At 35.4% G+C, this 21,699-nt stretch overlaps 1 protein-coding gene across 10 annotated transcripts in view; it reads right to left on the bottom strand.

Annotated features, from left to right (window-relative positions):
• FRYL (FRY like transcription coactivator) overlaps positions 1-21,699 on the bottom strand; it is a 134,052-nt gene that overhangs the window by 35,255 nt on the left and 77,098 nt on the right. For 6 of the 10 annotated variants that reach the window (XM_018068944.2, XM_018068941.2, XM_018068935.2 and 3 more), the window contains 20 exons: positions 20,523-20,580; positions 19,115-19,206; positions 17,331-17,503; positions 16,729-16,889; positions 16,120-16,230; positions 15,056-15,210; positions 14,720-14,819; positions 13,448-13,616; positions 12,438-12,697; positions 10,693-10,833; positions 9,228-9,396; positions 7,844-7,928; positions 7,184-7,296; positions 4,697-4,847; positions 4,258-4,361; positions 3,516-3,701; positions 1,992-2,196; positions 1,508-1,629; positions 844-1,034; positions 51-145 (listed from right to left, as the gene is read on the bottom strand). In XM_018068944.2, the coding sequence (XP_017924433.1) occupies positions 51-145; positions 844-1,034; positions 1,508-1,629; positions 1,992-2,196; positions 3,516-3,701; positions 4,258-4,361; positions 4,697-4,847; positions 7,184-7,296; positions 7,844-7,928; positions 9,228-9,396; positions 10,693-10,833; positions 12,438-12,697; positions 13,448-13,616; positions 14,720-14,819; positions 15,056-15,210; positions 16,120-16,230; positions 16,729-16,889; positions 17,331-17,503; positions 19,115-19,206; positions 20,523-20,580 (2,841 nt within the window). The remainder of the gene's footprint in view (positions 1-50; positions 146-843; positions 1,035-1,507; positions 1,630-1,991; positions 2,197-3,515; positions 3,702-4,257; positions 4,362-4,696; positions 4,848-7,183; positions 7,297-7,843; positions 7,929-9,227; positions 9,397-10,692; positions 10,834-12,437; positions 12,698-13,447; positions 13,617-14,719; positions 14,820-15,055; positions 15,211-16,119; positions 16,231-16,728; positions 16,890-17,330; positions 17,504-19,114; positions 19,207-20,522; positions 20,581-21,699) is intronic. The other 4 variants (XM_018068951.2, XM_018068961.2, XM_018068970.1 and 1 more) reach the window with 1 other exon arrangement.

A 21,699-nucleotide genomic window follows, 5' to 3' on the forward strand; every position in this document is an offset into this window, starting at 1 on the left:
TTCAAATGTATAAATAAGCATAATGTAGCTTGACTAATAAAAGAACTTACTGAGAAAGGGCAGAAAGCAGATCATAATGCTTCATGGTTTCAGCCAATGTATCAATAGCAGACTCTAAAGTCAAAAGCAGCTCTATGACAAAACCCTGGGGAAAGCCACAAGCCATTATAAATTATGCAGTATGCACAAGGAATATCACAGAAAATCTACTGAGTAATAATATAAAAATAAAAAAACCAGTATCAGTAACTAAATTATTTCATGTTTCAATTAGAACACAATCCTGATGAGACTCGAATTAGCAGTACAGCTCCAAGATAAGGAAAAACTTCCATTTATTTTTAAGTATTCACCAAATTCATTCTGGTTTGCATTATTTTTAAAGATGAACTGAAGGATGGAGTCATTTAGACACTCATTTTGCAGAATTAGAAGATCAGATCCACTCTTTGGATGTACAAGGACACTAAGTTGAATGATTGTTAACACTTTTTCAGGTTAAGTTCTTCATTAAAGAAAACCTAAATTATTTTCTATATGGCTGATCTCAGTATTCTCCAACAATGAAAGAGAAGGTGTTTTCAGAAAAGAGATGATTAAACTCTCTGAAAATTCCTATTGCTGTAGAGGAGAATGTGCACAACTCATCATTTCATCAGCTAATCAGGTGAAAATTCAGAAAGAATCACGATTAAAACTGTTTTGACATTTGAAATATTTAAACATAAAAAGCAACTGAATAAAATAATGCTTTCATATTTTGCTGTCATTAAACTAGTAACGCAAGTATGCCCTTCACGCCGACTTAGCTTTCTAATAAAATGGAGGGAAAATTTCAAGTACCTGAGCTTCTTCTCCAGCATCGCCAACAGTTTCTACTAGTCTGGAGAGAACATCAGAAAGTGTAGATGGCGTGAGAGGCTGCTTCAGAGCCCTGAAAATCTGAAAGGACCTCCCAGCATAATGTCGAGAGGAGCATGAAAGCGCAGTTTGCAAAGCAACTTCACTGAGACGGCGTTCCAATTGATATCCTCCTGCAAAAGCAAATAAATACTCAAGCAATGCTGCTTTAGAAAAAAACAAATCCACTTGAATTTACTGAAGAGTAAATTGCCAAAGTCATTCCTAACTTTAAAATACCCTCATATCCTCTATATTTCTCTCAAGCAGTAATATTTTCAAAAATCTTTACAGGAAAATAAACTTGTATACTTAACACTGAAAGACTTTCAGAGAATAAAGCATTTATGACTTGAATATTATGTGTTCACAACAAATTAATAAGATATTTTATCTCATTCCTAAAAAATTAGATTTAAATCTGTCATAACAGATACATGAACCTGAAATGTGCAACACATAAAAAAAATATATTTTTTAGAAGCAGTAAGCAATTACTTACAGTGATTTTATAGATAACCTGTATGTTTACATGCATTAAAAAAAATATTTATTTAGTTTGCAGACCTGGACATTTGATCATGCACTGACTTGTTTTCCAACATACCTGAGTTAGACTGTTTAAATATAGATACCACATGCTTTAAGAACACAGTTAACTGTTCAGCACTCTTTATACTAGGGTTCTTGGCCGAAACATCTTCATGATTCCACAGTGGGCCTCTTTTCCTAAAAATATAAAAAGAGAGTAAACAGAACATAAAATATAGCCTTTGTCATTAATAGTACTTAAATTAAATTTGAACTTTAAGGTTAACTGCAAGAGAATCTACTACCTGCCACATAAAAGAAACCATCTAGAACTGCAGACATGAATAGGAAAGAAGTTTGACAACTGCCCAATATTACACAAATATACAAGTTGTTAAGACAAAATTCTCAGGAAGTGATGGAAAGTTAGAGCTGTATTACATAAAATCACTTACTGGTGATAAAACAGAAACAGAATTAGACAGTATGATGCTAAATAGTAAGGGGTTTGCCATTTTTCCACAAAATACATATGACAAAAATGAAAATTGATATCTTACCTTGAGGTAATAAATTCTATTAGAGTTTTCACTTTTTCATCCTGCTCTACTGAAATGTCAACCTCGTTGAGGATTGTGGTGTGCAGTTGAGAAATGGCAGCACTTGTATTTCCTAAACTGATGCTAGAAGAGGTAGAACTTGAACTAAGCCCTGAGTCTGTCATTGGGGAGGGCTGGTAATCAGGTATAAAATCATGAACACCTGCTGAAATAAAAACAAGGTAATTATGAGCTTTTAAGTTGACAGTTAATATTAAACATATCAAAAGAAAAAACAGCCCTCTAAAAAAATCACTGACTTAGCAAATGTGATGAGAATAATTTAAAGAGAATAAATTAACGGATGCAGTAATTTCAATGAAATCAACAAGTCTGCTATATGAGAAGTCTTCACTTGACTTACATGACTTTTAATAGGGAATTGCCTGTTTAAAACCACTGTATTATGTTTGATTTTGTACTAGTAATATGACAGCTCATCAGCTTCTGAGGCATCTCAACTCAATAAGTTTAAACAAATTATAGAAACTTCCTAATAATGAGCAGATAATTTTTTTGTTAAGACCCATGCCTTGTGCTAGGCATGCATATCTCTAAACACCTTATCTTAATCACCAGCTGGAAATGTTTGATGCTGACCTTATTGTAGTTTCTATCAGACATTTTAGTTTTAGTAATAGCAGAATATCGTGTCACAATTAGACAGTTTTACCCAAAACTGCAAATATTATGAAGGAAATGGTTTGTATACATCACTGTACAGATGCACCAATGAAGTTATGCCAAACAGATTCACATAAAGGAGTGCTTCCACTATACACTTTTTAATTCCTCATTGCTACAAAACCCAAATTCACAAATCAGATGAGTATTTTTGGTTAGTAATAAAACCACTTCAAATGTGAACAAAAGAGAATGAACAATTGTGTGGCAGTATGCTGCCACCTACTGAAATAATATGAAATACTACATTTCAGAAAAAAAAGAATTATTTAGATTTCTTTAGAAACTACAATAGGCTCTCATCATTAAAACATTCCCTTCATAAAGAGATACATAGAAAACATATAGTGTTCTGTATAATTACAATATTGTAATGTTAATGTGAACATTAGAAGGCAGTATGTCAAAAAAGTATTCTGGTAACCAATAAACAATGCAATTACAGCTGACAAAAATGAAAAAAATTCAAGTTGCTATAAACAAGTAAGGGATGTACTTTCTTGTTTTTTAATTTCAAGGGCATCACAAAAACTGCTGTACTAAAGATCCAAAACATAGAGCTCCCTCTTTGGTTTCCACTACTATTTAATCATTCAATTGTGCTCCCTACTTTGATGACTGGGCACAAAGTGCTAATGTGACCTGTATTCATTTTGACTTCATTAAAATCCAAAGAAATATATTTTAATGCCAAGGGCTCAGGAAGATATTACAAATAAGAGAATTTTTAATAATGCCTGGAAGAAGAGATAACTTCCCATGTCATTTTAACAAGCAAGACATAATAAATCAAAAGCATACCTGTGAAAGTATAATCTAAATGGGTAGTTTGCTTGACAGTGAGCACCCTGGACTCATTGAACTCTCTGTTTCTGAGTAGGACAGAAGCAACAGACTGGACATTACTGCCAGATCCCATCACTATCAGTAGATGTAAAAGTAGTCGTTTACAATGCTCATAGACTTCAGGGTGACAGTGGTCAAAACCTAACACAAAAGGAAAATGGCAAGGTTTTATTATATTCAAAGGGCACACTGAATTACATTATTTAAAAAATTGCAGTATTCAAACTGGTCTGTTATACTTTACCAAATAATAGATATATAATTCACTAACCAATGTTTTTTCAGTGCTTCAATACAGAAACAAGAGCATACAGTTTAACGAACTGTATAGGGATCAGACCAAAAAATATATGATAATCCCATGCAGGGTTAAAGTACAGAGTGATTTTAAGTAAGAACTTAATCTGTGCTCTGTATGAAAATTATTACACATAGAAAGAAAAAAATTGAATTTTACTGTGCCTACAAGGAGAAAGAGGTAAAAGTAAATCCAACAGAAAGCGCCTTTAAACAACTCCAAAAAAATCTTTATTCATACTAATCACTTTGAAAGATATTTAATTGAATTCTTAAATGTACTGTAAATATCATCAAATTAATGAGATTTCAATACAATGGCAAATATTAATTTAAATATCAAAAAGAACAGCTAAGAATTCCTAAGTTACTATACATATTTCTGTAAGAAGTTAGTTACCTAGAAAAATTGCATGAAGCAAAAGATACAAATATCCTCCCCATTCCACCTTTACACTGTGGTCAACTATCAAGTCCGTCAAAAGAATCACTGCTATGTTGCATCTAAAACAAACAAAAATAAATTAGTTAGAAGAATGTAACATGAACTTTATGAAGAGCTGCAGAGTTTCATATGCTTCTAGCCTGTATTCATTCTTAAGTCTATAAAGATTCATTAAGTTGTGTTATAAAAGAGGAACACTCATAACTAAGATAGAAAAACCTCCATCCTCCAAATTAAAAGGTTGAGTAATCCTAAATTGCTAGACCTGTAAGTAAACCCACAGAAAACAAATGTACTATCTACTGTCTTTTAATCTGCTATCTTCAAACTACTCTACTTGTGCAACACAAACTAAAACACAATGAATTGCCATAAGCTTTGTCAAAACAGTTACCTGTGAAGTGACATGCCTGGAGGAGAAGTTTCAGGCAAATAATCCACCAATGGTGACCAGCAACCTCCAGAAGGTGGGAAAGGTAGAGGCTCTCCTTGATTGTGCTCCATCACCTTCAACCGCCAGTTTGAATAGAGAGGCATTGAATCACCTAACACAACAGAAAATTAAACCAGAAATATACATAAAATACAACATTCCGTATCATATAGTCTTCTAAAGAAATATTTTTAAATTCTTGAAAAGCTGAGATAGGGGATAGGGAAAGGTAAACCAGCTGTAAACAGTAGTAGTTGGACAGAGTTTAAAAAAAAAAAGTGGTTATTTCTTTTAGCATAAGGATGATTCTACAGAAGACACGCCCATATCAGAGTAAGATTTTCTTGAATAGGTTTGTAAAAAAGATTAAAAAAAAGGCAAAGTGATCTAATGTAATTTCCTTGAATTTCAAACCTCACGTCAGATAGAGAGTTAGTCAAGGCTGGCACCTTAGATCGTACTGAACTCACTTTTGAAGAGCATTCCACTATAGCCTAAGGAAGTGCTTCTCAAGAGCACCTCCTCATACGTCTTGCTAGTAAAAACCCACCACGCCAGACAGTAAAAACCTACATGTCAGATAACGCCAGCCTGATATATGGGGTAACTCAGAAACTGGCACTTCTACAACAGCATAGCCCAATCCCACTGCTTTACAAAAGTTACTGCTCAGAAAATCAGTAAATTTGTCAAGAAAACACAAAAAGACATTTAGTTTTTGATGAAGCAAGCTTCAAAACTGGAGGAAAAACAGCTATTTGGTATGACAGTATACTGTGTTACACATCCAAGATACTTTTCTGTTTTTAAAGGAAATGTTTTTGACTTCAGAACAATCAGTCAAGGACAGAAACAAGTAAGGAAACTGCCTCAACAGTTCAATGTTTCAGTGATTCTAGCAGCTGTCCTTTTGGAAGTATAGCTGCAGAAGTCTCACATGTTCACACGTGTATTAGCTCATTGTCACCTTCTCCACCGGAAGTGACAAACTTCTTACTGATGGAAGATGTGAGAGATCTTCTGCTTCAGGATACTCAGTGTTGCTACCACAAATAGCAAACAAAAATGGAAATTACCACAGCTGTGATAACTGGCCCATTGCCTATCTGAGCAGTAGTAAACACCTGGCTGCCCAGAAGGTTACTGACCCAAGGTTTAGCAGATTCTGCATTAGGATGCCCAGCCTTTACAACAAACTCTGTAACGGACATAGGTTTCACCTTCTTGACAGAGGCACTAAGAACCACATATTCACTCTAACCTTCATAGCCTGCACAGAGTCAGTCATTAAGGAGTGCCTAAGGAGATCCTAATGGACGCTCGTTGCTTCAATAGAGCATGGAACATGCTGTGTTCCAGACTGACATCTAAAGCTTAAAACAGAAATTTACATCCTGTTGTTCAGGAGCACAAGAAAAGTAAGGAAACTGTAACATGCTCAAACAACTTAACTCGCAGCAAAATCAATTGTCAACAAAAATTGAATCAAAGCTAAGAAGACAGCCTGTGGGAGTACTCTAATGATCTGGATCAGAGTGAAATATATCTGATTATCCCCAGGGTTAGAGTACAAAGTCATTTTAATTACTAACAACCTCTTAGCTGAAACAAGAGTTTCAGTCAAACAAGTACTCTGACCAAGTATACAGAACCCACTTAATGTAATGCATCATTTACTGTCTGACCATTGTCCTCATTTTTGCCTGATGACCTGATCTGTTTAGCTTTTCCTAGCATTGTCATGATGATTTTGTATCTTAGGCATTGGTACAAAAGTAGCCACAGTTAACAAGCCTCTGTTAAAAAAATATCTCCATAAATATAACGGAGACATTTTTACCTCTATCCTTACCACTGCGTCTCAGAAAAAAACAAAACAGAAATCACATAAAATAACCAAAAACACATTTTCAAAACAAGCTTGAAAATTAGACCTACATAATGAGACCCTTTTCCCTTGCCATATTTTCTTTTGCTATGCCTTCTAAGGAAGTTTTGTACCCATTTTTTTTAAACAGGCCAAGGAATGCTATAATTTTAAGGAACAATTACTTCTACTTTTCTTCTTTTTTTTTAAACTTCTTTTCCATCACCTTTTTTTAAATCTCATCTTCCTCCTGCTAATCTCTCTCTGTTTCGTCTGCCTAACTGTCAAGGGAAATAAAGTAAAATAATTTAATTTGGGAAGATGTTCACGACTCATTCCAGAGGACAAGTGAAGGAAGAAAGCATATTAACTTCCTTGTAAACTTTATCCTAATCAAATACATGCCAGACTTCAATAGTAGTACTAGGATGGAGGGAGGTAAAAACTCTTTTTAAACAGGTTTATGCAAAAAAACACTGATAATGCCCATTTCCTTATGTTCCACAACCTACAGCAGAAGTATTAACTTGAGAAAATTTGGTTTTCTATTCATAGAAGTATTTTAAAATAAAAAATGTTACTTTTTTCCTCTTCATATGATCCTCCAGAACTGCTGCTGTAGCGAGATTCTAGTCTGTGGTGCTGGCGGTTTAAGTTACTGTTCAACCCGCTGTAGATGTCTAGATGCCCATAACTGTAGGTACAAAAAAAGCAGCACTAGTAACTGATATTCTGTGGCAAACATCAGTCAGGGTATCTCAGTAAAACTGTATTTCACCAAAAACGTTACGCAAAAAACAATTCATCTTACAAGGACAATCAACATGATGTCAAAGGATCTCAGATGTATAAGACACATCTCCTCTAGCAACATTAGCTAAGGGGATTCACAGAGATTATCCAATATATAAATTATATTTCTGTTCATACTCCTCTGTAGAGAAAACTGAATAAATTATGGGACCAGGCATTTTATTGCTACAGCTATATTGTTGTTGATGGCTAAATTAGGTACTCTTACACTGGACTGTGTAAGAGCATGTTTCCTCTACAGTTTTTTGAGTTCAAACTACATTTGAGACTGCTACTGTTAATCCCAAACAGTATTCCAGTTCTGCTGATTAAAACTGGTCTGTAATTCCTGCAACGTAAGCATACCTGGAGCCACTGAGATGCAAGTATAGTACCTATCAGAAATTCCTGTAATTCAACTAATAACTGCTCTTTGAGGAGACACTTACTTCTCTTCGATACTGTCTTTTATGTGTTTACTATCAGAGTTGCCATCTGTGGGAGCTACCATCGTATTGCTACTAGAAGTGGTACCTGTGAATTATATTCAAAGAAAAAAGTTGGTCAATAAAAAGAAAAGTAGTTTTAAGCATTACATGACGACCCTTATTTACTTGTCCTTGCCAAAAGCCTTAATCAGGTTTACTCCACAGTGACTGGCACAAATACAAACTGAGCTATACAAATTACTTTCATATGTAGTAAAAGATCATGAGCTGCTACCATAATTTCACTAACTGGAAAAACTAAAAATAATCCATTCCAGGAATCTCTGAGTCTTCAATTTAAATTAAGTAGAAAGGTCAGTTTTTGAAACAGAACCTAGAGACCTATTTCTTCCTTCCCTGTATGCCACACCTCATCATAATCTGTAAAATGTAGCTGGACTTTGAGTATGCACTTAAGTCAAACCACAAACAGATTAAGGATTAAAACCTAATAGCCTACAGTAAAGCTTTTATCAATTTCCTTTTAAGAGAAATTTATAAGCATCACACTGAATTGATGACCACAACTGGAAACAATTTCATGCCCCCTTCACAGCCTTCGCTATTCCAAGTTGCATTAAGTGCAAGAGCCATGGAATTTTTATCATATTTTTAAACACTTTCAAGAACAAGTGCCAACGCATTCACTTTGTCATCCAGAAAATCCCCATGTGATGGGTCCATGCTGCTTCATAATATTGACAGTTTGCAGCACAAAAGTTAAGTCCTTGCTTAGATACCCTCCCCACACCAACGTCTTTTGTGGCTCACTTTGAAAGACGCTGCACCAAAACAAGACAGCTTTTCCCTAGATTTCTCAGTGTGTTCTGGGATTGAAGCATGAGGTAGACACTTCTGGTATTCTCAGTGGGTTTGGGTTCTTTTGATGACTGATCTATTTCTAATTGTTAATTATTTCTAAATAAATTCTCCTAAGTAAGTGTACTTAAATCCTCTGGAAACAATTTAAGATTGTGCAGCTTGTATCTATAACAGAACTTGAAATTTAACAACTGAGATGGATTTAAAATTAGATACATTTTCCCAGTTGTTTGACTGAATAGACATAAAAGTCATACAGTGAGGGTAAACAGTGCAAGGCCTGAACATAGACAAGTCTGATACATATACTAAGACAAACCTGTTCTATATGAACCTATCAGACACTCTTTAATAAGAACTCAGATCGTGTAAAAACGAATTTTTTACTTTATTTTTAGAAGCAGAATGTTGCACTCCTGTTGAATATTTACAGATGAACTCCAATAGTATAACTGATTGATAGCAGCATGTTTATAACTGACAATAATACTAGTTTAATTTAGTTAAGTTAGTAAATTCTTACCTGAAGTGACAGAGGGGATTTTGTAACTGGATGTAATGCGGTAATATGGTGGATTATCCATATGGGTGACTCCTGAACTGACAGGATCTGTAAGCTGAAGTTCACTCACCAGCTCTTCTAGTAGTTGCATTGTTTTATCTCTACCCAAATAAACAATAACTTTCTTTACCTGCCATAAAAAAAGTATACAAATATACAAAAGACTTGAATATCACAACTTGTTAAAATTAGTATCTACTCGCACTGCAAGTGAGGATACATGAAACTGAAACTAATTCTAAAAGCAAACAAAATTGCTTTCTCAGCTGTCAAGAGCAGCATCGGAAACATATCACAAGAGTAAGAAAGTAAGTCTGAAAATAAAGTCTGAAAGTAAGTCTTCTGGAAATTATTTAAGAAGCAAAAGATTTTCTTAGAAAGGTTTCAGCAACATCTGAGATCAACACTGGCACGAATGTATTCCGGTATAATTTCTTTTCAATACTTCACAGTTCTGTTCTACACTATTTCTTTTCCTGCAGTCATCATATTTTTCCTCATGCTATCTTGAAGTGCTCTCACATACATTTTGACAAAAAATAAAATTGGCTTTGGGGGGGCTTGGGATGGCTGGTGGGTTGTTTTGGTATAATACTTGGTTATATGAGAATGACACCCCACATGTTTTAACAGGTGCTTTATTTTACTAAATTATCTGTCTGCTTTTTAGGAATATCCTAAATTACAGCACAGGAAAAACCATTTAATTCTTCAAATGCTCGAGACCTTTATATAGTCTTGTAAGAATAAACACCTAACTTAATATTTTATTAAGCATACAGCAATTAAGGATTCTCCAGTACATCTCAGTTCTGCAAAATAATCCCGGTCATTGCTAAGCAGCAGTAGATGGCTGCTAGTCAGCAATTAGTCTAGACATCAGTAAGTTCATATTTTTTCTTCTGACATTTTCTTGAGTTATTTACTGCTCAATGATTTATTTCCATTCTTTTATGAGAACTCAAAATGAATGGCAAGCAAGTGATGCAGGAATGTTTGACTCGAAGATTGTTTTGTCACCTTGTTCAATCCATACATGCAAAGATTTTGGGCTGCAAACATTATTTGCAGATTTCCTGATGAAAACAACTGCCAATCTATGAAGAACTTAAGCTGCCCTTAGGAAGAACTTAATAAAATTATAGGTCCTGATTTATTATTAGCAAAATCAATAATAATTTTCTAATGAAAATGCTGAGTTTAACTAAAATTGATACTGTAATTTTGACACAGATGTCCAAAAGTAACTCAAATGAAAGAGTTGAATTTGATTTGTTCATAGTACTTAGTGGTCATAAAATATGGGGTTGGAGATTTTGATACTAGAAATCCTACCTCAGACTTGTTTGGTGATCTTTGCTTCTAGACACACTCCTAATTTTTAAAACATCAATAAGCACCAAGGAGAGACATATCACATACTCACATAAGGCAAAAGGCTGGGTTCACTGTTCACTCCACAGATACTGATCAAGAAGTGTAAAATTATTTTCAGATTCTTTGGCCAGCTGTCTGCTAAAGTAGTCCAGACATTTTCTATCTCTGACCAAGCCACTTCATCACCATACTAGAAAACAAAATAGAGAGATCTTCTGAAAACTCCATCAGAAAACACTGTACTTGAACGTGATCTGTACTGACCAAGTGGGACATGTTCTAGAAAAAGGAGACACAAATCCTGTAGGAAACTGTTGCCTTTTTAACATTTCAGAGTGATGCTTTCACCTATATTCATGTTTATAAACACATTCTAGAAATAACTATTTTCTTTTATAGATATAAATGTATATATATACCTAAAGATATATGCTCATACTATATAATTTTATTGATATATAATACATCAGACTGCAAGACCTGGGCCTGTTTAGTCTAGAGAAGAGAAGACTGAGAGGAGATCTCATTAACGCATATAAATATTTCAAAGGCGGGTGCCAAGAGGTGTCAAGACAGACACTTTTCGGTGGTGCCCAGAGACTCTTTCTGGTGGTGCTCCTCATCCCAGGATGAGGAGCAATGGCCATAAACTAAAACATGAGAAGTTACACCTCAGCACGAGGAGGAACTTTGCATTGATGATGGCAGAGCACTGGAACGGGCTGCCTAGGGAGGTCTTGGAGTCTTCCTCTCTAGAAACATTCCAAACCCACCTGGACACGTTCCTGTGTAACCTGTTCTTAGACGACCCTGCCTCGGCAAGGGGGTTGGATTAGATAATCTCTAGAGCTCCCTTCCAACTCTTAACAATTTTATCATTCTGGGAAATTTAGTAGAGACCCATTCTCTCAGATGCTGACGACTTTGAATAAAACTCCACAGACCACAGACTGACAAGAGTTTTTAATTTATTGCTCAAAACATGATCTCTCATCAGCAGGATTCATATATAACATAATATGATGAGAATTGGCAGAAGCATTGCATGTGTCCAATATTAACTTCTCTGTTGGAAACAGCTATGACAGGAAGAAGGAGAGTCAATTAGCCCCTGGTAATAAGATCGGTTCCAAAACTTCACTTTGAGATCAAAGGTATACAGGCAACTTGGTATTCTCTATCCAGCTAGACATCTATACTGCAAAATACTAATTATATACAGTTACTATATATAACAATTTTGGGTTAAAGAAAAGATACAAGGACTCCCTAAAACAACATCTAAGCCTTGGCCATATTGATCAACATAACTGGTCTACTCTGGCCTCCAGTCAGGAGGCCTGGAGACACACCATCTATAATGCTGCTGATGCTTTTGAGAAAGCACGCAGGATCACTCTTGAGGAGAAAAGACAACACAGAAAGATTCGTGCCCTGCAGAATATACCACCTAAGGAGTCTTTCTGCTGTGCCTTTTGCAACCGGACATGCCTGTCTCGTATTGGCCTTTTTAGCCACCAATGCGCTTGCAACAAACGTGGGTAGAGCCCTTCTCAAATCTTTGTTTGCGAAGCCTAGCCATGATGATAACAATTACTATAACATTTATATTACATATTTCTCAGAATACCTCAAAACTAAATGGTATTGTTTGGGTATACATAAGCAACTCAACATATCTGAACAATAATTCTTGAAAGTTTGGTGACAAAGTATCTCTGAACAGTATTTTCTTATATCCTAAACAGAACAATCCACTGGAAGAAGATGAAGAACTTAAGTAATTATTCTTACCTTTGCAGTCATGTACATCAGATTATTCAGAACCATAGCTGTAGCCTGTGGCGATCCCCAGCCTTCTCCTCGTAGCCATCGTCTACTGTTCACCATCATTTCTCTGTCTTTCAAACAATCTTCTTCATCTTCATCTTGCCGACGAATGGTTGGCAAAGGTTTCAAGTCTACCAACTCAATATTGTTCATCCATGGCAGCAGATAATGCAGCATCACCTGTCTCCCAGCTGGGTGAGCTGTTTGGATTCTCTGACTTACTTCTGCCATTCAAAAATTAGGTACACACATGAATTGCAAATCAATAATGAGAACTGGTTTGCTAATAACAACCATCATGAGCCCAGCATACCACACTGATACAAGGTAATGGTGATACTGATGCCATTTTTCGGTGAGATGACCAGTGCCATTTCATAATGATAAAGTCTGAAGTCTTCAGCAGAGCTAACTGAAGACACTGCTAACAAACAACACTACATTGAAGAAACCACATTACTATGCACATATATATGAATTCCTGTAACTGGAGAAGGGAACTGAAAATCTACAGTACAAAAAACATACTAACTTCGGTAAAAAAGCACTTAAATTTGTTTCTTCATCATCGCAGTCCTAGTAGTGGGTTCTTTAATCAATGTAATAGGTTATTATTCTGCAATTCTTAAAAATGCTACAGAATGATGTATTTAAGCAATCTACAGTAAACAAGAACACAGTACAGAGAACAATGAAAGAATGATTTTAAAAAAACACTTGCAAATTATTTCTCTAATGTGAGTTTTCATGGTTATTAGAAAGTAATTAGGAAAAATATTTTTGATTCATGTTGTTTCCCCTTGAATATATTTAAAACACAAGTGAACAATAACTGTAACTCAGTAAGTTCTACTGTTCCATTAGCTATGATGATATTGTTGTCCTGATTTCAGTGAATTACATATAAATTAATTACTGAATAATAAGAATGACAAATTTTGTACAATGCTTTTGACTTGACTTTAAAATCGTACCTGAGAAGATAGCAAGCGTCAGTTCAGGATAAGTCCTTGCTAATTCTTCTGACAGCTGATAATATGACATAGAATACAAATGTGGTAAAGGAGAAGGCTGACCCAAAACCCCATCCGTCCGCTGAACTTCCAGTTTGTGAGCGTAACGGAACATCTTTGGTTCCAAGATCTACAACAATAATGTTCAGAATTTGAAGCTAAGTATAGAGCTACTATGAACACCTTTATATAAAAATCACTTCTTGAAGTATCTACTCTCATTTAATGCTTCTTATCCATGAGGATCTCTGTACATCTAAAGTATCTGCTAAAATTGGTAATTTCATAGAAGACTAGTAAGATATACTCCACTTGATGAGTTTCCAGCAATAAAGTTCCAAAATATGCTTTCACAAAATACCATATTAAATATAAATTTATCTATGACAAAATGTGAAATACTATTTAACACCTGTATTTCCAAACAATACCAATTTTTGCTCATCTATGAGACATGGACAGGAACAACATAATCTTTGATGTGGCAGAGGTGCAGCAGGAGGCTAAAGGACTCTGACACTTGAAAAATCAATTTGGGCTCATCTTAAGCAGTGGTGTCAACTTGAGAAGAAAGATGGGGCTGACATATCAACAGGGGTGTGACTTCAGTGGGGTCTTCAATGCTGAATTTAGCTGACAAGTAAAACCTCTGAAAAAAACCCCAAGACTTACAGTCTGAGCCACAAGCAACACAGATTTATTTAAACACTAATGCTGCCTGTAAGATTAAGCTTACCCCTAAATGACCTCAGAAAGAAATATACAAAAGTAAATTACATGGCTAAGATTTCACTGTCATCTCTCCACACAAACAGCTGAAAAAATGTTTGGTTCTAATGTCAAAAACACAAAACTGACTGCTATCCCAGCAGACAGAGTGAAGGCTTGGGAAGCAATATGCTTCTCTCTGACGTGCTTTTGGACAAATGGAGCTATATATATATATATATCTGTTTCAGGGCCATATCAAGAGAGTCTTGATTTAGGTTTTGTTTCTTGAAAAAGAAGGTATTATGAAAATACAGGTCTTAAGCGCTTAGTTCATGGAAACAGATACACTTCCACTGAAGTCTATTTGTGCCAGGTAAGGATCTGGCCTAACTATGTACTGAAATAGAGAAGAAAAAAAAATACAGTGTATTTCATTACTGAAGAGAAGCAAACAATAACAAATTTTTTTTTAATGTACAGGACAATTCTTATTTAAAAAAAAATCAGAATTAGTTTACAAACCTGTAATAGTTGCATAGCAACTTCATAGATAGCCCTAGTAGAATCAGCTGCTTTAAACAGTATCAGATTCAGGAGGGTCACTGTATCACACTGGTAATCCCTAGGGATAAATTGCAAGTGTGAAAAAAGTAAAATTACATTTGGCTTTTTAAAATTTGAATTTAAGTTTAATTTACAAGGGATATAATATGGGATAACATTTTGAAAAGTTTCTCTAGTAACACATACACACAAACAGTGGTGATCTTTTCTCTCTAGGGCACAAAAAAGTGCAGTTCTATATGAAAGCACACTTTGAAAATAAAAGCTTTAAAGTTCTGAAAAATGCTGTAGTACCTGTTTTGGAACACGTTGGCTATGGCTTTAAAACAGCCAGCTGCTACACGCTTGGAACCTGTGTAGCACCGGTCTACGGCCCAGTACATGAGGTTACTCTGGTCAGGGTTGAGTTCCAAGAGCAGCATGACTGCCTCACAGCCTAGCTGGTGAACCTGTATTCCAAGAAAGTGTCAATACATATTTGAAAATGTAGAAAAAAAGACTAACTTACAAAACGGCATAAAGTAGGGAAATACATATTTAATAAAACCCAAACCTTTTGAAACATAAAATGTGTTCTATACAAAAACAATGACACCACAGCTTAAAGTAACAACAGATAATTCTATCAACACTGTTTAACGTTCAACTTGCACACAGTTATAAATTATTGACATAAATAACTAGAGAGCTCTCCTCACTTTTATTCCCCTCAGTTTCAAGGCTAGCTTGAGCTATTTACTATTTTCACATCTTACACTGAACACTGACCTGAAAGCATCAGATAGAGAAAAGCACTTAAACACATGTAGGAATTCCAGCTGGATACAAGGGACAGATCTACCTGGAGACTTGCATCTTCTCTTGAATCAAAGCAGCCCACTGGAGCTGTATTTTTATACAATCCTAGCATTATAGGGCAATGGACACCCTACCTTTTAAATTGAAAGCTTGCCTTACTGTTTAGATGAAAAGCTTGGTCTTCCTAACTCTGCAGGACCCCAATGGACTGTACAGTCTCAGTTCATGTTCAAAATGTCATCTCCTTTCAATTTCTGAAACATCTGCTTATTATTACAACTTAACTAACTGATTAGTTTAAAAATGATACACAGTGCTTCACCCCTTGCCCTTTCCTCTTCCATCCTGTTTCTCTGTTCTTGGACTGTGATGAGGGATTACCTTCCTCAACAGGATGAATACACATGAAGGAAGGACAGAGCAAAACTACGCACTACTACAACAGCTTTGAGCTTAAGCCACTCTAAATCATTGAGGCCAATCTGACTGCAAGCTCATTAAAGCATGTATGTTTGAAGGCGCTGACAGCTACAAACCAATGTTGACATTGTCTGTATTACCTTTTTATCTTGTGAATCCAAAATATTATCCAGCCATTTGTACAAATAGCCATCAGATGAGAGCCCGACGTTGTCTGCAACAGGGCCACAACACAGTACAGCAGACATAGCCTTCAGAAAGCAATTGAAAACCACTACATTTTAGTAACTCATATACAACTCTTACTAAGGTCATTAAAATATCAGAAAACTAAATTCTAACCTCTCAAGGGACGAAGACCAAGGCTAATAAAATCTGTTTAACATTTTATTCAAGAAATTATCAAATCATAGTTTTCTCAACTTTGAAATACAAGAAAGAGTCAATACTGAAATGCTAACATACTGAAGAGTTAAATACACCAGTTTCATTGTTAACGTACATTTACATGAAAGCCTTTCACCTTAGGCAACTGAGGATTAAAGTCATGGGAAGTGAACATTCAGTAGTAGTTTTAAGAAATTTCTATTGCAAGCGCAGTAGTTCACAGTTTGGAAAAAGCTGAACTGTCATAAATACATGCAAGCATATGAGAAAAAAAAAACACTAAGCCATGAATGGCCTAAGCGTTAAATTTGCTTAGGTCAACATAACAATCTATTTCCAAAATTCAAAAAGTGCTAAAATACCTTCAATGCACAGTATTGGTGTCTGTTTATTCGCATGTTTCTATCACTGTATCTGTCCAGGGGAGTAAACATGATACTAAAAGGACCTGCCCAATGACTGAACAACATAAATAGACTGTGGCGTAGACTCTGCTGTGGAAAGACACTTCTTCTCTGGTGTACTGTAAGAAAAGCCCAAAGTTAGACACACTCCTCTTGTCATTCTTTAAAATAAAGTATGTAACACAGAAACAGACCCAAACAATGAATATAAAAGGAAAAATCCATGTAAACGCACTATTTTAACATCATAATTGTTGGACGTAGCTTTACTATTGTCTTGTTTAATGCCACTAGTGCACAGGAATTTATTCGTCTATAGAATTCAAATGCAACAGCCAACCAACAAAACTTTACCAAATAGTACCAAAAATCTCCCTTAAAACTCATGCTTTTAAAGTTATATTCAAAACTGATGTCATAAATTATTTTAATGAAAGTATTCTGAAACTTCAGATAAAAAATGGCTTTTTCTTTAGTTTCTGTTTCGTTGGTTTTTGGTTTTTTAAATGTACTTTGTATTAAATATAGTCATCAAAAGTTACTAAAGCATTTTTACATACCTGGAACATTTTGTATGATATTTGCCACTAAGGCACTAAAATGGCATCGTATATCTTTCAGTGTATCAGAATCCTTTTCATTTTCTGCTTCTAGGAGTTGTCTTGTTAGATCGACATACTCAAGTAAAGTGTTGTTGAGGGAATGTGTTTCGTTATCAAGGCCACCACTTGCACTTAAAAATAAAATAAATTCAATAAATCAAATAGCATGATAACTACATACATTTTTTGAAAACAAATTTTTTGATCTTTAAAAAACCCTCATCATTGCAAATATTTATTTCAAAGTAATTTCTTCATCCAGCTTCAATTTCAGTTTTAAAATAAAGAACTCCAGTGAAAGCAAACTAATAATCAAACCTCACTATCAGAAGTCACTCATCCTTCTACAGAACTAGTTCTTATACTGGGGACATATGTTAAAAATAATAAATACCGCCCCAAAAAAGACCCTCCCACAAACCCACACAATTTGTAAACTAGAAAAAATAATTACTGCTACTTGATGATAGTCATCTTTATGCCATATTGATTTTTGGAAGTCAGTCAAGATGTTTGGTACCTTGTGACACACTGTTGATGGCAAGCAGGTGAAAGTAATTTATTCATTTTATGTATTCATTTCCCATCCTCATGGTTTTAGCATCTGACTAGACGTCTGTACTAAACTAAGTAAGGATATTAAAGACTACATGATTCAAAGCTGCCCTACTTTGAAAAACAATTGGTAGAAGGGTGATTCCTTTCCCCTCAACTCCTTCCACCACATTTTCACATTTGCACTAAAGACATCTAAAAAGCATTCCTTGCACACCGAAGGCAAGGTGATGCCTATGGCAACCTGTAATTGTTTGTTAGCTTCTACCACAGAGTCAGACTGGCCTCAGAGAGAAAAGCTGACAAAGTTTCAGGGTGCAGACTGTGGTTAGGGCATATTTTATACACGCTACTTAAACATCAGGGAGAACCTTAAAAGATAAGAAAGGAGAGTATGATTTTAATGGCTGGGCTCTGAAATTTGACCATGTTGAAAGACATTTTAGCAATGCTTCTGAAGTAACATTCTAAAATATGCTGCAGCAGCTTGCTTAAAGATTGAGAATGTCACACTGACTATATCACTAAGGTTGATAAATACATGTCTAAGTATTGTTTGTCTAACAGAATGGGACCATTTCCTAGCCTACTTGCTCTTACACGATTCCACCAACTTAGAAAAAACTTTCCAACAGACTTGTAAAACATATGCCAGAATTTCTTTTTTCAAAGTGTCCCTACACAAGTAGGATAAACTGAGGAAAAAAAACCTCAATAACCCAGTTAACATTCTTCATTCCTCAGAAATAAAAAAAGGTCCAATATTAATGTGCAGCAGCCTTCTCTGTATAGGATGTGCTGACTAGCATCAGCACTCCAGGTGAGGAAGAACTCATCTGGTTGATCACAGAATAGTTACAATTTGCACAATTGGTGCAACCTTTAAGAACACACAAACAAGAAGGAACACGACATACTGCCTGTTCAAAGCAATGTCCTGGAGAATAGTAGCACTTTAAATAAAACACAGAACACAGTGACAAAGAGCAAGGGAGAGGAACAGATTAGAAAGCCAGTTTTATAAAACTGTCAGTTTTATAAAATTCCAAGTTTTATAAAACCACATCTATCTATTTAGAGGTATACTAAAACTCACAGATGAATTTTGCAAGCTTGTTATACTGGGTCATAAGAATACCAATGACAATTCACAAAAATAAACAACTTCTCATCAGTGCTTCCCCTACCTGTGACTAATGACACCAGCATCTGCCAACAGTTCAAATATTCGTACTAGTTGTACTCGTAAAATATCTCGACGCCTGCGTCGTTTCATGTTCTATTCAACAGAGGAAACACAAAATTAAATGAAGCAGAGGAAAAGTTAAGTATAACACCAGCATGGAACGTAAAAGCAATATATCTTTACTACAATCAGCATCAGTTATCAGAGGTGTTAACCTTTTTAGAGGTGTTACCCAAATTGCTAACAATTTCTATAACCAAAAAACGAACAAAATTTTTCCCTGTTGCGACTCTTGAGATATACCAGGTTTGCTATTACATGTATTATCAAAATAATGGGTTTGTCAGTCTCCTGTCACAAAGTGCAACATATAGAACAATGAAGTACAAATGGTAGTCTTTCTACATATTTTGAAGGAGGTGATTCTGTCCCTCTGCTCCACTCTCGTGAGACCCCACCTGGAGTACTGTGTTCAGCTGTGGGGTCCTCAAACACAACAAAGACATGGACATATTGGAATGGGTGCAGAGGAGGGCTCAAAAATGGTCAGAGGGCTGGAGCACCTCTCTTATGAAGACAGGCTGAGAGAGATGGGGCCAGTCACCCTGGAGAAGAGAAGGCTGAGGGGAGACCTTATTTGCGGCCTTTCAGGGCTTAAAAGGGGTTTGTAAGAAAGATGGGACAAACATTTTAGCAGGGCCTGTTGTGATATGGCAAAGGGCAATGGTTTTAAACTAAAAGAGGACAGATTTAGACTTGATATAAGAAAGAAATTTTTTGGAATGAGGGTGGTGAAATACTGGCACAGGTTGTTCAGACAGGTGGTAATTGCCCCACCCCCAGAAACACTCAAGGTCAGGTTGGATGGGGCTCTGAGCAACCTGATGCAGTTGATGATGTTTCTGCTCATTTCAGTGGGGGTGGACTATATGACCTTCCAACCCAAACAATTTTATGATCCTATGACTTGCATGCAAGACTGACAAAATACACTTTGGTCTAGTAACATTTTGAAACAGAAGAGAGCTCCTTCCCATCATCTGTAATTATAAATTTATTACTTATAAAAACATTACAGTTACCATAAAAAATACTGAGCACTCATCCCTGACTTTGTTTTTGCAGAGATTATTATTTCTATGAATACCTACTAAGACTTCTAAAACTTTCTGTAAAACAAGTTCTTCATTGGAAAATTTTTAGTATTTAAGAATAATACAGAGCTTGAAATAAACATAAAGCTCTTCTAATGTAAACACCTGACAATTATTTAAAAAAGCAACATTTCACATTTTTATCTGGTATACTGACAGTTTTTACTTGCAGAAATTAAAGAATATAACTAATATGCCTGTTCTTTAAGAAGACAGTTAAAATTGTATTGAATATAATGGAAATTATCCAATTACCTCTGGCCTTCTTTCAAGTGCTTCCTTAATTATAGGATGTAATTCTTCTATTAGTTCCCTGAATTAAAATAATTAAAAGGATAAAAACAAACATCAAATTAAGATCTCAACTGAAAGATGTTTCTCAGTAACTAGTGTTACAACACAAGTGAAAACACCCACAGGTTTTCCTTCTTTACCTGTAGCTTTTTAAAGAAAAGTTTCCTAGAAAGATATTTTCCTAATTTAAAGCAGATTACTAAATGGATGTCTCAACAACTACCCCTACATTTGCATTCTCCAAGTATTGTGGCTTTTTTCTATCACAAACCATTGTCATTAATTTTCATACTAAGGGTTTAACAAAGATGTGCAAACAGGTATTATTAGGGAGGGAAAAAAGATGTTGACAGCTTATCATACAATGCTCTTTCAGCTGTCATGATGCATTTACTTGTTAGTAAAGTTTGTTCTTTAAGTCCAGCAACACTACACTGACAGAAGTCAGACCAGTCTCTTTGAAAACTGAAACAGGTTCTGACACTGTGCTTACATTCCCCATTTGTTCTGAAGCTCCACAGTCTTTACTACTGCTCAGTTCCTTCTGCTAAACTAAGACTCTGTTACTTCTTTAAAAAGGGAAAGGTGAAGGAGATCAGTAGTAAGGATCTATGCAGACAAAATACTAAGGTAAAAATATATTGGTTGTATTTACAAAGGAGAGCAAGAGATACCTAGACAAGTTCATGTGATCAGTTACACAAAACAAAAATAATATTCTATTAAGTTTAAGTGGATTGAGTATACATATAATCTATGATGAAAAAGTTCCTGAGTAAACATACAAAGTGGGGAGGAAGAGTGCTTAAAAACTCAAAAGCTAAACAACAAATCAGTGCAGAGCTGTAATGCTAAAGGGTGGGTTACAGCTGGCATCTGGTGAGAGCACGTGTTTTGAGAAACAAAACACATTCTGAATACAGAAATGGTCAAACTGTTAAGAATCAGATTTTTTTTTGTAATTTGCTGAATGAGTGGCTTCTAATTTAGAAAACAAGGATTTAAGGTGAAATTATCTCTGAAAGCATTTCTGGGCTTTAGAGCACAATTACGATTTAAACTTTTAAACAGATCTTCAGGGTCATGAGACAAAGTCTTGCTTTGCTCCTGGTAGGGGAGCAAAGTCAGATATTATATA

This window comes from Manacus vitellinus, unplaced genomic scaffold, assembly GCF_001715985.3.
Source record: "Manacus vitellinus isolate BGI_N305 unplaced genomic scaffold, ASM171598v3 scaffold_0_pilon, whole genome shotgun sequence".
NCBI lineage: Eukaryota > Metazoa > Chordata > Aves > Passeriformes > Pipridae > Manacus > Manacus vitellinus.